We start from the raw sequence: 17,665 nt of genomic DNA, 5'->3' as shown, positions 1-17,665 counted from the left end.
ATATAATTTTTTGTGTTATACAAGGAAAAAATATTGTAAAGAAGACGTGCACAAGCAGCTGGCATAACTATTTTTGGAAACACTTTATTTGAAGGGGGGTGAATAAGACTGTCATGACACTGTCATAAACATGAATAAGTCTTCATGAATATTTATGACTGTTGTCATAAAGCGTCACTCAGTAAATTATGACACTTTTAATACAAAGTTGACATTATTCAAAATGTCTTTGTTATGACATCTTGACATCATTACTGATATAAATTTGTTATAAAAGTATTAGATTGCACTTTAAAAATTAGGTAACTTTATATTATTCAAGGTAAAGTTTAAACAGTAATGATTTCTTGGTCAATGTCAAGTTGTCATAACAAAGACATTTTGAATAATGTGAACTTTGTATCAAAAGAGTCATAATTTACCGAATGACGCTTTATGACAACAGTCATAAATATTAATTAAGGCTTATTCATGTTCATGACAGGTGTTGCCATGTTTATGAAAGTGTAATGACAGCCTTATTCACCCCTCTTCAAATAAAGTGTTACCCTATTTTTTGTAGTTCGCGGTGGGAAATAACTGTCAAAATCAACACAAAGTACAGCTGGAAATATAGCTGCGTGTATTGGATCTATACAATCCAGGTTTCAATTTGAAACTGAAATAGAACAAACGAACCTTCTGATGATATTCTAATTTATTACACTGCACCTGCATGTACACAATGGCAATTTCAAACAGGCTTTGCATTGATCATTCATATTTCACTTTCACTTAAAAAAATAAGATCTGACGCAACTTTAGCTTAACTTTTTAGTGTTTGTCGTAATAAAGAGAATAACATTTTTATACTGCTTCAAAACACAAAAAACATGACAGTACAGTGTGGATGTTAACCTTAACTATTAAAAATGATTTGTCTACTAAGAACACAAAGATCAAATTCTGCACACAATTAGATTCATTCATAATTTGAGCGACCAAATACAAATTCTTCTGACAACAGTCTGAAGGAACCTAACAAATGTCCAAAACTGGGCCTGGACTCCAATCCGGTCTCATCGGAGCAGATGTTTTCTTTCAATTCTCCCACCCAGGCTTCCTCATGTTGTCATTATGTTCCCACGCGTCTCTCTCTGGGTCTTTGGGCCTGAAGCTGCCTGGCGGGCAACCTGATTGGCTGCTTGTTGTATTTTTCCATTATTTCTCTGATTCGGAACAAGTTACTCCGGCCAATGGTGAAGTCGCACCTGGTGGCCCCTATCGCGTAGCCAACCTCACACTTTTTAGTGGTGGGGCTGTAGCCCTCAGCTCTGGCTGTTACTCTGTACTCTCCAGGGTTCAATAGGCGCCAGTAATCACCATCAGCAGCTGTGAAGAAACCCAAACAAAAAGCAGATTCAACTTTTATACTTTTGCATTTTAGGTTGAAGAAGTCGGTTGACAAATTTAAATTTACATCCTTCTTGAGTTTAAAGCCAGCTGAGAGAGAGAGAGAGAGAGAGAGAGAGAGAGAGCGGGCTATATATGATCATAGAATAACATGATGCTACCCGTCCTTACGTGTAGCATCACGTAAGGATGCTACACGTAAGGACGTGCAAACAGCTGGTGTTATACTTGAATAAACATTCAACATTGAATAAACAGGCACTAAACAGTTTTATAAATCAAATGTGGAATTTGTAAAATGATTGATTATGATTTAAAGAAAAAAGAAAGTCAACAAGTAAGATTCCCCCCCATTACAAAAATGGATTTTAATGTGATTGTTAAAAAAAACAACAAAAAAACAGCATCAGGGATTGATAGCAATGCAGATGAAAAAAGCAGAGGCTTCACAATATAAACTCTTACAATCCTTGTGCATTTTGTTAGAGGACAGTAAAGTTTTCCTACAGGAAGCTGTGACCTGCCTCTGATTTGCTGGAATAATGATGCTTAATGTCCTTTTGAAAATTTGATTTCACGCTCGAAGTACGAAACCACTTTAGCCTTAAAGGGGGGAATTTTTCCAGGCATCAGAAGAAACCACCATGAGGACGCCTAATCAATAGTTAAACTGAGAGTTGGAGGCCTTCACAGCTTTGGCTAAGATCATAAGTTGAGTCAGAATCCAACCCACAGTTCTGATTAAGAACATCATCTGCTTTCATTTATGGTATTTTATTCCTCTGCACAATAAAATATCATCAAGCAGGAGTAACCCCTTTCTGAGGATTTTTTTTTAATGTTGATGTCAAGTAAGAGAGAACATAGGTTTTTTTGTTTTGTTTTTTTCAAAAAATATCCCAAGACAACAAACCTGTGCGAACATCATGACCAATGCCTTCTACAGAGACGATGGCATTGGCTATTCCTCGTCCTTGTAGGTCCCTGACTACACCTTTGATCCCACGATGCACCTGTGTGTGGAAGGCATCCTTATTATATTCTTTATATTTTATGATTCTGTGATCTTTAGTAAAGGAAGAACACAGCACTGTGCAGGGCTCAAAATGCATTTCCTCTGCTCGCAGCATCAATATTTAAATACAAACTGTGTCATGGCAGGATTGCAGATCCTCTGAAGATTGTGTTTCCAGAGAGAATAAGAAATATCCATAATGAGTACAACAAGAACCTTTAGAGCCCCTTTACAAAAGTACTTTTCCAATTAAACCTTTATTTGATTTTGTGCATTTTTCTTGTTGTCGTTAAAAGGAAATCCTGAGATATTTTACAAAGAGGAAGAAGCAAGCTTTTCAGCTTTGTGCAGTGAAGAAAGGAGGTGCAGTGAACACAAATGACAAAGTATTGCCACGGGAGGTTGAATAAAAGAATAAAAGCTTTTTTTCAAATTGCATGAACACCTTAGCAAGGCACTGTAATTAAGTGGTCCAATAAGAGGAATGCGAGGATCAAACTGAACGTCAGAGAGTCTGAACTGACTGTACCTGCTCCATGAACACAAGAAGAGACTCCCGATTGTTCTCCCACTCTTCAGGCAGTTCGCTTTCATGGGGGAATTTGTCACAACCCACATACATCGACAGCTCAAAGCAGTTGGTGTGCAGGTAGCTGAAATCATTCATACCTGCCAGCAAAGACAAACACATATCCGAATGTATCCGAATGCTCACATACAGGGCGAAACTGTGAGGATAGTTAAGCAAGGAAAAAAAGAATTTGAGATGCTTTTCTGAGCTGCTAAATGACACTTGAGGCTAAAATCTAAAAATAGAGTTACAGTACTGCAGATGCTCTCATGTGTGCTCCGCAAGAAACGGCTAGGAGGCTGCACGTGGAGCTGGAGCAAAAAAAAAACAACCTTCACAGCACTGTTAGGATTAGTGACAAAACCCGCCGCCAGATATGGACACTAACTGCCGGCCGCAGTGTGCCAGGACGCCCCGTTGATGGTTCCATCCTCCTTGGCGAAGTCTTCTGTGTGACAGACCCGTCGACTGGCATCAGTCATGAGGCGGTGGGTGGAGGCGTAAGAGAAGGCCAACCAGCGGAAAACGTGGTCATCGGGGGTGGGGGTCTGCTCCCTCGTCACCCCCTGGGAGCGAGTTCTGTCATATGGGAAGGTCACCACCAGCTCGCCTCCCTGGAGATTCCCACCCAGCACAAAGGGCATTTTCTCCATCCACGCTATCAGCACTCGTGTCTCCAAGGCAACCTACGACGGGGGCACACACGAGAGGCATGGATAATGTAATTAGCACAATCATCTAAGCAGTGTGAGTGTTAATTTAACTCCCTCATGCTAAAATAATCTGTGGTCTCAATGGGGAGTGATAAAGCCATCAGAAAGGCTGTTTACACAATTCGCGCTGCATAAGCATGTCAAGAGTAATTATTCTAATAGGTAAATGTTTACACCGAACAAGCGTTTGCATTCAACTGGGAGGAATTTCCCCATGTTGTTGGGGCTCAAGTAATGAAAGCGCGCATTCCTATCTGCGAGCGCTGCCAGTCAGCGGGGCAAACAAGGATAGGATTCACAGCTCTGTGTGCACAGATGGGAATCCCAGCTCTGCAGCTGCAGCAGCTATTCTGGAGGCTCAGTGTGACTCATCCATGGCTCCCGCTAACGTCAAAACACTCGTGAGGCTGAGCTTTTAATAGCCCGCTCGGTGTATTTCAGCTCACGGCCTCTTCGTCATACGCAGCAAACTCATCATCCGCTTCTCCCGAAATAGACAAGTGCTGATGGGCCCTCGTGACTGCTTTACCCTTTTCAAATGGCTGATGATCTCCACTGTGAGATGTGTTTATTTTTCTGGATAAAAAAAGAAGCGGGAAAAGAACACAGCAGCACCCTAGGGTGAGCCCACCCTTTTGCCACCCATGTATCTACGTATGTGTGTTACATGCATATATTGTTTGAGATTATGTGGGTTGGAGAGCAGGTTCCTATGGCAGGAAGTACCAGAATGAATTGCTCATCCCCCACCTGCTGCTGTGCCACTCAACACCAAACATTCATTCATTCTTTGTCCTTCCATACTTGTCTATGCAGGGGGGCATTGTGTTGCCTACCTCCAGGGGTCACTGGCCGAGAAGCAGGGTACATACAGAGAGGTCATCAGTGCAACACAGAGATACACCTGACGGCCTTGCACACACTCACACTTAGCAGTTTAGACTATACAATGCAGCACAACAGATGATCAGTACGACTTACCGAAGCATTGTTAGACAAGTACCACTCTGGTGTGGGGATGTGGTGGTTGAACATTTTGCGAGGAATCCACTTCTTTGCCTCAGCCTCCCAGAGAATTGAGTTGAGATCAGGAAAGTTGTGGTGGATATCTATGCCATCAATGGTCCATCGACCAAGAGACCAGCCACTGAGCTCTGAACCCTGAGCCAAAGAGTAAACATGAAGAAGATGGTGACTGAAATGTGTGGCATAAGGGTCATGCAAAACAGGTGAAGCAGGAATATTAGCGAAAAATACAAGAACTATACAGGTCACAGTGGGGAAGGGTACATTTTAGTTCTACAGGGGGTGCTGTGATTATCTCAATAGGTTTTTACATAAAAGGTGTTGTCAGGGCAACATCCCCTGTTTTGGCAATGAAACAAGTTTATCCTAAGGCTGAATATGAAACGTCACAACCAATTTCACAGCTTTTTTTCCCACATAAAGCAACAGAACAGCATCTTTAACAATTTTTTGAAAGTGCGTTGAACTGGAAAACATTTACAAAAACAAGTCACAACTCCTAATTTAAAACAGCTTTAAATTCCTTTGACGAGAAATGCTAAGAAGGGACAAGGATCTAAAACAATATGCTTTGTTAGAGAAACCCCTCTTTGCAAGGTACTGTTTGATGCTTTAAATAAATACATTACAATCTGACCAGAAAATTGTACTATGTGATTTCCAAATATTGTATTATGTGCTATATAGAAACTGCTCTGGATGAAACTGACATACACATGAGAAAGCACCAAAGACACAAAATAAACTTATGAGTACAAATTGGTTTAGTACAAGCTGTTAGCATACTCGGTTGTAAGATGCAACTGTTTCCTCTCATACTTCACTGAATGAAATCCACATGACCAAATCAACAAAAAAAAAAACAATCTCTCTGCAGCTTTGACTTGTCCTTATTTACTAATGTTGCTATGGTCTTTAATCTTGCCTTTTCACTAATATTACTAAATTATTGCAAAAAAGCATAGTGCCTGATGTAGTTCTGGTTCACTTCACATATTCCATTGCATCATTTAAACTTGTTCTCATGTACCAAGCGTTTACTCACAACAGACCCAAACATGTTCTCACTACAGACCATTTAACGAAATGAGGTCACTAATTTGTGTTTTGCAGACGTACCGCTTCAAAGGCTTTCTCGTACCCATCAGGGTTGACGGATGGCAGCAGGTGGATTCTGGTCTCCTCCACCAGGTGACGTATCCGCTGGTTGCCTGATAGATACTCCAGACACATGAACTGCATGAGCAGGAGGAGGAGCTCTCGTCCAAGCACCTCATTTCCGTGCGCACCTGCTGTGTAGCGAAACTCCGGTTCACCTGGTGATCAGGTGGAAAGGGGAAAAAAAAAAAGAGAGAAAAAAGCAGTTGGACTTTGCCCAAGACACATAATACGTGTATGCAAAATGATTTGTGATGGCTTTCATCTTTTTCTAGTTTTCTCTAACAAACACATTATTTGTTTCAATCATATTTTTAGCATTAAAAGCACTCACCAACTTCATGGTCACCAGGGTTGTCGGAGATCTCTATGGCATACAGTTTGAGGCCGTTTTGAGACTTTCCTATGTTATAGATCCGTGTGATGTTGGGGCACATTTCATTAACCACCTTCATTAGCTGGGGAGGGTAAATCATAAAGCATTAGACCCTGACAAAATATGAAATAAATCTATCCAAGTAACCGACACTAATGAGAAAAACCATTCTGCTTAAACTTAGACAGTGCACTGGCAAGTAGCAGTTAATAAATCCAAGTTATTTTTTTTTAAATTGGAAATTACAAAAAAACATAACGTGATAACAGTGCTTTACAAAGACTAATATTAGTATCAAGGTAATAAAAATAAGTTATTACAGAAATAACTAAATAAATTGAATAAAAGTCCCAATGTCCTGCAGAAATAATTAAAAAAAAGTATTTAAAAAAAAAAAAGAAAAGCAGATGTGTTGGATTAGCAGTGCTTGTCAACAAGTGATGGGATCATCCAGGATATTTTGCTGTGGAATATCATCACCGTGGTCTGGATATTGAGCAGTTGTCTTTTTATGACAGTTACAAGACTGTCCTACAGTCTGAGGCCTCTTCTGATTTGTTGCAAGACTGACTGCTACTGCCCACAGCATCAGCATTCACAAGAACTTTATAAAAAATAATTGTATGAAAAACATTTCATTTCACCTTGGGATAAAGTATTTTTGAAATGAATTTGAAAATAAATCGATTCTGAGCAAATTGAGCAGTTCGAACTGACAAAGGTAGATCTGACACACATTCACAACCACCACCCCCATCAGAAAGAGTTTTTCCAACTCCAAGATTTTGCATGGGAATAGTGTGGGAATAGCTGGGTGCAACAGTAATAACCCGGCAGGAATCAGACATCCACCTGTTTTTGTTTAAATACAAGCTAGAGTTAGCAGTGCAGCTCAGCCACCTGCTGCATGAAGCTAGAAAAGTATCAGTTTAAAACTACTATTATCCAAAAAACCTATTGTGATGTTTGAAGGCATATCATTTATACAGAGACTGCCTTTAGTTTTCAGAAAAGTAGTTCCTCTAAACCTATAATTTTTGAGTCTGTAAGGAAATTCCATCATAACAAATACAATGTTCACTGTACTATGGATGGTAAAATGATAGAAAAAAACATTGTTAACTCTCATCTAATGCTTTAAAAATATGTATCTTATACGTCTTGGTCTTTTTTTTTTTTTTTTTTTTACCACTGGCTTAAATAGTTGTACTTAAGCAAGACAAGCACCCCACTATTGAAATCTTCAAAGACAATATTGCCAAAGCTGTGTCACAGAGCTTATTTGGGGTTTCCTTGCAGCCAGCTCGGAAGAGGCAACCAAAGCAATTATAAAGACAGGCTCATACAGGAACAGATTAAAATAGCAACAATTATCATTTGCCCACATGGATGTCAGTGGTCACACAAAGCACCTCTGCAGTAAAAAAGACCAACCAGTTGTTAGATGGAGCTGCTGCATCCATGGGCTCAGCTGCTGCTGAAGTGGTTAGCCAGCCAGGTGTGACTGGGTTTTAATTAAGTGCAGGTTAAATCTCGACTTCACCGAGCGAGTAAATCACTAAACAAATGTCAGGTTTTGCAGTGGGACGAAGGATTACAAGACGAGGGTGAAAGTCCTGCTCTCATTCTAATAAAGCAGAGAATTCCCTGGATAAATATAACTGGACAATATTATTTACCAGAATCAATACAAAGCATTCTTGCTTTATTAAACAGGAATGTTTGTGTTTTTTCCCCTCATACAGACGTATAAAAACTGAGCATAAGAATTTTTTATTTTTTTTAACTCTGCTTGTATATGCCACGGATCCAACCAAGCTTCTTTTATGCACGGTGTAGATAATATGAATTGATACAATATCTTCCACTTTGAAGAATACTAAGGAATTTATTTTTCCCACTGTTACTGTGGTTGTGGTCTAAGAAAAGGACAACCATTCAGCAGTATAAGAAATAGATTTTAGTCTCTTTTACTCTCATGGGGTTTGTACATTATGTGAGATTTCAACATTTCTGTTACAAAAATATTAAGACTGCTGTGTACTATAGTGGGGAGAGTCATGCTACCTGGTCCCTGGGCAAAGAAAGAAAATGTCAAGGGTAAAAATGCTTATGAAAAGGACTTTCAAAAATAGTCCTTTCTTTTCTTTTTAAAGCCCAGCTTAGCCTGGACACAGAGTGGAACGCATTAGCTGTAAAGGATAAAAACCAACAAAGCATAGAAACACAGTTCATTAATTCACTTAGATATTTCTGTAGCAGCATTTAGAGAGTTGAATCAGAAACAAAAAAATCATCACCTAATATCTAACGAATATTTCCCATTAGAAAGAAAAACAGCAGCCCAGGATGTTTCCTCTCTCAACTGCATTACAGGAGATTATCATTCACAGCGCTTGTACCATCACAGCCACTCAGGCGCACCGTGCACACTGACAAATACAGCTGTCCTCCTTCTTGGTACAAACAGGCGTCTGCTTGTGACAACTATATGAATAAGTAATGATACAACCCTGAAGATGCTTTATGCATTTTTATGCAGCTCCAAGCGCTTAGTTCATCTGTTCTGCTGCATTCTTTGCTCTTGTGAAGGACACAGCTTGGGCTCGCTGCGAAACACAGTTTCCATGCGGTGTTTTATTGCTCCGTGCTCTTGATCTCTGTTCTGAATGGGAAATAAGGTCTTGGTTCTTTTAACAAGGTAATGTATGTTTACATGGCTTACCTGCCTCATCTCTTTGTAGCTGTGGTGCCTGAAGTCCAAATCGTCAGTCGTTATGACTTCGTTGCGTCTGTGATAGTAATTGTTAGGATCTGGAACAAGATTAAAAAAAAAAGTTGATGGCATTCAGAGATCTAAAGAAGTAGACTCATTCTTCTCATTAGGGATGCTACATCAGCAGCAGGAGGTGGAGAAATGTTAGGCTGCAGTAAAAGATTTGTTGCTGTTTTTTTCTGAGTGTTGGTATGATGGAGGCGTATGGATTAGATGAACTGAGGTCTGATCTCTCATGGTGGCTTTGCCCTAGTCGGAGCAAAAAGCCAAAACACAATTTATTTTGCCCCTCCACTATTGGACCACAATAAGTACAAGATCCTATAAACAAATAATATGAGGTTCTTCCTGGACTCAGACTTGGAAATAAGTTGAGGAATTTCATCCTCTGGGGCCAGCTTGAAGCAGCTTCTTCCTCTGCAATGAAAGGAGTCAGCTAGCATTTGATCAGGATACCTCTTGGATCTCTCTCTTTGTAGATTTCCTGGCCACTGGGAGGAGAACCCAGTGTAGACCCAGAGAATTATGGAGGGACTGTATTTTTCKATGGATGGATCATTTGAGCAGCTGTTAATATCAGTTTAACTCACGGCACTGCCTCAATAATGTTAGGATTCAAGATAAATCTCCACCCAGCATCTAGTCATATACTCAGCAGAATTAACCTTTATAAAAGACAATGCATTACCTTTGTGTTATTATTGGTGACAGTAAAAAGACAGATACAGTCCATTTTGATTTTTCAAACTGAGCGACTAACAAATTAAAGTCACCTTGATAATTCTACGTTTCCACAACAGTCCTGACTCTGAAAGGCCAAAATGAACCAGGGAAATTCTCTCCCATCATTCAAGAGTTATATAGGAATAGTGAATTATTTCAGTTTATAAACAGCACCGAACCTTCATCCAGGCCAAACCCCGAATAATAACACCCAATCATTCATTGATGGTGGCCGACTGTTTGATTTGTGCGTCTCCTTCATACAAACCCGTCACCTGGCAAAGGACAGCCAAGGATCTCTGCTCTCATACAGATGCTGCCACCGTAAAACCACGAGCGGGGGTTGACTCGAATGTACCGGGCGACCACAGGTAATGGAAAGATGTTCCGGACAGGGATTTCTTTTTCTCTGTTGGCGCTGAAAATCTACTAAGGCAAACACAGGGTGAATAAACAGTCAAGCTGTGAAGGACACGGGAAAATGCTCTTCATTCAACAACTTAGCAAACTTAGCTCAACATGGGTCAGGGCTATTTATGTTCCTCAGAATCTTTTTAACCAATGAAAACAGTTTTGGATAAAGAATGAAACTTACAAAAGATTCCCTCCCTAGTTTTGGGTTGAATTCTTGAGCACCCAAGAATTCAACACCCACAGATGGAGCTTTTCTCGGTACCAATATAGTATTTTGAAAGGCCAGTATAGTAGATTGGCATTTGGCATAAAGGAAATGTGGATGGGCAATGCTTGTAGCAGAGACAAAATTACTATTGGGGATTTAATCAATAACACTGATTAAATCACAAACCACAGGAGTGCACAAAAAGAATCTAGTGTCTAAGAGCTCTGATTATATTCAAAAAGGCCTGATTTGGTTAATCAGCAACAGAACTGACAGAAAAGGTCTAAGTGAATCTCTGCAGGCAAGGTGATATTACATTCAATTATATCAAGTCTCTCATTACAGAGTGAGAGAAAAACAAGGATGAGTTCCCATCTGCTGGAGAAACATTACTATTTACTATCACCTCACAGCTCATTAAGCTTGGAAATAAGCAGGCATTTACATCTTCCCCTGTAATTACTYTCCAGCAAGAATTCATTTTTCTATTTGGGTCCAATCAGCCGGAGACATACAAAGCAAGACTCAATATTTAGCTGGTTAACAGGGGGAAACAACAGCATTAATGCAAAGGTTTGCAGTGTCCTTCAATTTGTGGACATGCGGAGAAATCAATCTTTTATGGTTTTATTATTACTCACCAAGTCTGCTGAGTCGTTCTTAAGGATTATCCAGGTGTGACTGTCATTGCTAACCATGACCTTGTAGGAAGTCACCCAATCGCTTCTGTTAATATTGTAGGAAAATTAAAGTATTAGAGAATATTGTTTTCAGACTGAATTTAATGCATTCAGAAAGTGGAGATAACTGGAAAAATGTCACTCACAATGAAAGCTCACAATCATGTGTATGAATTATGCAGTGAAAATATGTTTTCTTTTGAGATCTTAAAGAAAAAAAATATATAAGCTGAACTCTCTTATCAAGTCTAGAGTTTTGAATTCAACAGAAAATAAAGAATTGATCATTTTATTTCTGAATCTAAGCACATGGTTTGGATATGGATTGATTGAAAACGACTAACAATACAATACTCAGAGCAAAGTATTGCAGATGTGCAGATGTTTAATTCTGCAGTCTGATTTATTTATGAAGACAATCCCACCTGCTGTTTTTAATTTTGAATTGATTAGTTCGACGTAAAGAGTTCCCTGTTGGATTATCTCGAAATACAAAGCTTCATTACCTGTCCACATAGTTATCCTTGTTCTGTCTGCTGAGTTTCTTGGTCTTAATGATGCCGTTTGCTCCTAATGGTATATGATAAGCCTCTGAGGCCTTTATAGGACAGTTGTGTTTATGGAGTGGTTGGACTACAATCTAACCACTGCACTGAGTAAATCCTATTTACTCAGTGACTTTAATTCACTGCAAATGTCTCATTAGTAAAAATAGACCATGGTATTGTAATTATTCAGGTCTGTGCCAAGACTTGTTACTTAAAAAATGACAGAGGAGAAAATAGGTAACTTACTGTTAAAGATAATAAATGAAAGCATAAATCAGACAAACACCATAAGTACGCCCATATGAATCATCTCATGCAAGGCAGAGCTCTTTCCAGAGTGTACATTATGTAGGTTGACAGCTATTCTCATGCTTCTGGGTGAGCACATCCTCACTGAGCTTGTCCAGTAGGAATTCCCATTTCTGTTAATTAAAGCGTTCGCACAGACAGAAAGCCCCTTAGCTGTCACCACAGACAGCTATATGCCCTACAGAGCTAATTGCAGAAAAATTCAGTCCAAGGCTTTGGTGTTTTGTGCACCTTAAGAAAACTCTTCCCCTTCAAGGGAAATCCCAAATATAGCTTATTAAACAATACTCCTTTCGTCTCAAGCTTCACCAGAGTTTCAGGCTCCCTCGCAATTACAGAGCTTGAAGTCAGGGGTGTCCAAAGTCAGTCCTCAAGGACCGGTATCCTGCATTTTTTAGTTCTCTCCTTGTGTCACCGCGTTCAGATCAAATGATGGCTCGTGTGGAAAAGGTGTCTAAAAAGTGACACTTTCAATGATACAAGTAAAAAAAAAATCTCTAATTCTACAAATGAGTTAAAAATCTATTAAATGTTAAATATCGAATTGAATGAAAAAAGCATAAAATTTGGTATTATTAACTTGAGTTATTAATACCAGATTTGTTAAAATAAGATAAAAAATATATATACTTGCTGTGCTACTTTCCAACATGAAATATTTGAACTAACACAGATCTCACTGACCAATCTGCTGCAAACCAATCACCTTGTGTAGCAGTGTTTGCCCCATCCCTGGCTAATGTTTAAGGCTCACAAATGAAATAAAATTATTATATGTTGCATCTGAGAGCAATGAAACAATCAAATTAAATGAAATATATATATATATACTTGGTTGAATTTATAAAATGTCAATTCTATTTAAATAATAGGTGTAAATCTATATTTAAAAGTCTTCTCATTACTGTGCCCCATATTTACTATGATACTTTATTGATTTAACATGAAAAACCAGAGCAAAAATATAGTTTTACCAAATAACCTTAATTTCTTAAGATGTCCCAAAGCTCATTAACGCCACCATCCTTAAAACGCTTACAATGAGTTATTCAATGAGTCCACAAGGACACCAGGGTCATTATGACAGTTAAAGGGTTAAAGAAAAATGTTGAATGTATGATTTCTGATTTAAATGTTAAAACCTATTGATACCATGCTTTTTTTTTTTTTACATTTATTGGGCAAAAATCAACTTTTTTAATTGTTATTAACAGGAATTAACAGAAGTAGAACAACATGGCGGTTGTCATGGTATATTAGTCTTGAGTAAAAAGATTAAAGCTTCACGGTATTTTGCCATTTATAAAAAAAAAAGATAAAATAAATGTTAACATGTAAAACACGATCTTATTTCTTGCAGTTAAACAGAAAAAGCAGTAATTATTCCTACTGCTACAAATTAGGATCAGAACATGGCACTAAACAGTATCATCTTGTTTAAACTTGGCAAAAACATTCAAATAAAAACTGGTGAACTCTCCCAGAAAACATAATAAAATTTTACTGGTTGTTTCAATAGGATAACGATCAGAAGCAAAAGGACCAAAAATATTGCAGAGACCACAAAATCTGCCTTTTTCCATGAGCATCTCAGGTCCCAGAGCAAAGACTGGATAGATCGCTGGGTGATCAGGATAGACTGCTCAAAGAGGAATGATCAAAGATCCTTCTCTTTGTATGCTCCAACTCCCCAAAATGCTTTTGTAGAAAACAGAGGTGTACTAATAAAAGAAGATTGTAAAAAATAGTACTATGCCAAGATGCCAAAAACGATGGTACAGATGACTTCACGTAATTATTTATCTCCTAGCAAATATAACTTAAACTACACTGCCAGTAAGTGTGGAGGGTGCTTTGTATTAGAGAGGTTTAACTAAAGAAAATTAAATTTTTCAAAGTTTTATAAAACAAATTATTAATTGAGTGAAAAGGATCTATTGAGTAATTTTTTTAATCACTGCTAAATATTAATGTACCAATTTTTGTTTTGCAATAATTTATTCATGTTGTAGAAGAAATATAGCCTTTGATGCTTTCAGTCATTCGTCCTTTCAACATGTGTAACTGCACTTTTTAATTTGAGAGTTAAATTTGTAATTAAAAGAAATAATATGTGGCGTATGTCTTTTGAGAAATCTCACATGCAAGAGAAAGAAGTATAAATTCACACTTCTCAAATTACTTGGTATGATCTCATCTATACATAGTTTTCTTATATATATTTAGTTATATCTCATTTCTGCATAATGATATATAATACTATAATACTATTGACTTCAAGAAATCAGAGGACTGATTTGTTGCTAAAACCAGAAGCAAAAACAATAATCAGGACATCTGTCACAAGTGGAAAATTAAAACATTTGATGAAAGAGACAGGGAGAAAAGAGACGGCATTGCCATCAGTAAACTGGATCTGGTCGCTCCGACAAATTGACATTTTTAAACAATATTATTGTTTATCGCAATAATTTTTGAGACGATTAATCGCACAGCAACATTTGTTATCGTGACAGGCCTAAGTGATTTGTGAAGCAAAACCTAATGGTGTTACGAACGTAGAAAGGATCGATTAATCAAATCTTTAAACTCATTAATTATTTAGAAAGTAATCCTACTTTAAAATTATATCCAAAAACCATTACAGTACTATATTGTGAGAGACACTGCTAAGGCAAGCAGGAGTTTTCCCAACATTGTTTCTTTTAACAAGAAGGTCTTTCAGTCTGATCCAAGAATAGTTAATGTTGTTTATTACTGAAGTGAACAAATTAAAGTATTACTTTTCTGGTTTGGAGAGCTTTGAAGGTCATGTACAGGAGCACCTCAGTAAATCACTATATTCATAATTAATTTTATTTTTATTTCATGAAGACTTATATAAATTAATTACACAAAGTGATGAACTTCAAATATGGTGGGGTAAATTCGACTCTATAGAGATATCTTACCAGAGCTAAGGATAAAATTGTAAGTAATTTTCTAATACATGTTTTCAGATAAATGTAAGTTATCCTTTTCATTAGGAAATCAAGGAGTAATAGTCTGGAGGGGAAGGGAAGAGACACATGATACACACTGCATAAGGTCCAGGGTGAAGTTTTCAAAGTCAGTTTTGCTTTTTGGGGTGACTTGCCGTCTGCTGGTGTTGGTCCACTGTGTTTTCTGAAGTCCACAGTCACAATAAAGTCATTCAACAGGGAATTCTAGAGATCTTAATGTGACCCTCTATTTATAGCTTTTCTAAAAATGTTGATTTTACTGCAGAACTTGTTGAAGGCTGCCACTGCCTTCACCACTGCCTACTTTAACCACAATGGTTTTACGGAGCTTGATTGGCCAGTAAACTGCCCTGATGGATTTCATGTCTGAAAAAAACAGGCTTACTAAGTCATGTATAAAATCTTAAAATATGTCCCGCTGCCTGTTATTAATTTATATAACTTTTACGTAGATTGAGTGAAATCGATATTTACATATGAATAACTACTCTTTTTCATTGAGGACATCTGTATGTGTGTGAATTGAGAGTGCTTGAAATTCCACACTTTTCCAGACGGAAAAGGAGCCCTGCTATCTGTAAAAGCGTGTAATGCACAACATGCTGAGAGAAAAAACAGCTTAAGTTCAAAGAAGGAAGAAAAAAACAAAACATAATACAATCTGAAAAAAACCCCTCATCTGGACTACTTTAAAAGTTTACAAGAATGTCTGACTTTTAAAGCAAATTAAAAGTTATTAAGTATTTTTTTTAATATTAAAGATGCTGTGTGAAACTTTAAAAAACCAGCAGGTGTCACTCTAGAGGAGAGCCCTTCACAGTGGTGTGTGATGTGCACCAGGTGCCGTCTTTGGCACCAGAAGGAAGTCTTGGATTGCAGCCTCAGTGACTTTAATGAATTTCCTGCAGTATTAGACAGCATTGAACAAAGGCATTTTTATTAGTAAAATATTTTTTATACGGATGTATTCTTGTAAGAAGAGGAAAGGAAAACTGCCTCTATTTGGGTTTTTATAAATCCACTGGTTTATGATCTATAAACCTTTACAGTGCCTATAAAAAGAATTCATCCTCTTGGATTTCTTTAGCCATTTTACTGCCTTCGCAAGTCACGATCAACAAAATTTGGCTTTTCAAACAAAAAATGACCACAAAAAATGTTACTGTCAAGGTGCAAACTGGCTCCCATAAAAACAATGACAAATGAATAAAACATTAAACATAAAATGAGTGCATCCTAGCGGCCTGTCCAGTGTTTACTCCACCACATAAATGCAACAAAAGTAAGGAAATCCTGGAGAGCAATTTGCATCTGCAAGAGAATTACAGCTTCATGTTCCAGCAAGACAAAAAACCCCACAAAGCATCCAGTTAAAACTACTCAGAAATGGTGTGAAGGCAACAAGGTGGATGTTTTGGAGTGAAGAGAGACATTCACAGCCAATCCTCATGCAATCTGACAGAAATGAAAACAGTTTTTACAAGGAGGAATGGAGTAAAACTGAAGTGTCCAGATGTGTAAGCATGACTGAGGCCTGTCCACAATAGACTCTGTGTTGCGATTGTTGTCAAAGGTGCATCTACTAAATATTGATTTGAATGGGTTAAATATTTATTCAATCTTATTATGTTAGATATTTTAATTTAATTATTATTGGTGGAAATCAGTTTTTGCTTTGACAAGAAAGTTTTGCAAAAGCAATAAAAAGGATAAGACATCCAAATGGGAATACTTATAGGCACGGTACAAAGCAATATAGAAATAGCTAGCAACATATCCACAACTTGTAAATATAGCCAAAACATTTTTTTTAATATTTACAGAACAAAAAAACTTCTATTGTCCCTCTAAGCCCTCATGAAACTCTGAATGCTTCAGAACCAGCACTATTTTAATAATGTAATGACCTTTTGAGATTTATGAAAGAGCGAGTCTGCACCCAAATCAATCAAATCCGTAACTCCTTAATCCTGCAGCGGGAAGATCAGAAATGGCTTGTGAAAAGGGCACACACACAAAGCGAAGGTTCCGCGCCATGTGGGCAGGATGGAAACCCTTTGCCTTACTTATTTGCGCTGTCAATTTTTCCACTAGGTTCAAAAGGAAACGCAGTCATTTAGAGTTCTGCAGCAATAATTGCCAATTGTCTCCACCACTGGTGTTCATGCCTTAGTCACTGGGAAATTATGCTATGTAATTAGATATTTGGCGGCTTACTGTGTTTGGGTTTGTGTTAGACTTGTTATTGGCAAGCAGTAATTGCGATGACAGTTGCTTGATTTGCCTTAGAGGGGTGAATAAACAAGTGAATAATCACTTGATCTGTAATAATGTTGGAAACCATGTATTAGTTTACGTCTGCTTAACAAATATGTATCACGCTGTGTTGGCCTATCAGACACAATCAGAATCATACAATCGTTGAATTTACGATTGTATGACGAAATGTGAAAATGTTAAAGGGGTTTGAACACCTTTGAAAAGCACCGTCTCTAATTTTGTGACAATAAGCATGAATCATATTCATATTGCATTTTTCTCGCCTGTTTGTGTGTGTTTTTTGTCATGTATAAAAAGCAGTCGTATTAAAATCCATTGCATTACATACGGTGATTATTAAAATAAACCTAACAAAGATAAACGCCACCTTGCTCATAATTGATAAGCTTCTATCATGAGCCAACCACTAGCAGTGACAACAAGGTTCATATTCTGACTGTGCAACAATTTGCAAATCTTTTTGCATGCCTACTC

The 17,665-nt window shown here is 37.8% G+C and overlaps 1 protein-coding gene across 1 annotated transcript in view; it reads right to left on the bottom strand.

Annotated features, from left to right (window-relative positions):
* Positions 1-679: 679 nt before the first annotated feature.
* cpxm2 (carboxypeptidase X (M14 family), member 2) overlaps positions 680-17,665 on the bottom strand; it is a 32,044-nt gene continuing 15,058 nt past the window's right edge. Inside the window, exons 6-15 of the mRNA XM_008437146.1 lie at positions 11,014-11,098; positions 10,026-10,176; positions 8,977-9,065; positions 6,210-6,333; positions 5,837-6,033; positions 4,673-4,852; positions 3,367-3,664; positions 2,937-3,076; positions 2,306-2,405; positions 680-1,371 (exon numbers count right to left, since the gene is read on the bottom strand). Of these exons, the coding sequence (XP_008435368.1) occupies positions 1,115-1,371; positions 2,306-2,405; positions 2,937-3,076; positions 3,367-3,664; positions 4,673-4,852; positions 5,837-6,033; positions 6,210-6,333; positions 8,977-9,065; positions 10,026-10,176; positions 11,014-11,098 (1,621 nt within the window). The 3' untranslated portion in view covers positions 680-1,114. The remainder of the gene's footprint in view (positions 1,372-2,305; positions 2,406-2,936; positions 3,077-3,366; positions 3,665-4,672; positions 4,853-5,836; positions 6,034-6,209; positions 6,334-8,976; positions 9,066-10,025; positions 10,177-11,013; positions 11,099-17,665) is intronic.

Source organism: Poecilia reticulata, linkage group LG19 (assembly GCF_000633615.1).
Source record: "Poecilia reticulata strain Guanapo linkage group LG19, Guppy_female_1.0+MT, whole genome shotgun sequence".
NCBI lineage: Eukaryota > Metazoa > Chordata > Actinopteri > Cyprinodontiformes > Poeciliidae > Poecilia > Poecilia reticulata.
Note: the sequence above shows the minus strand (reverse complement) of the source record. Positions and strands in the feature narration are given on the sequence as shown.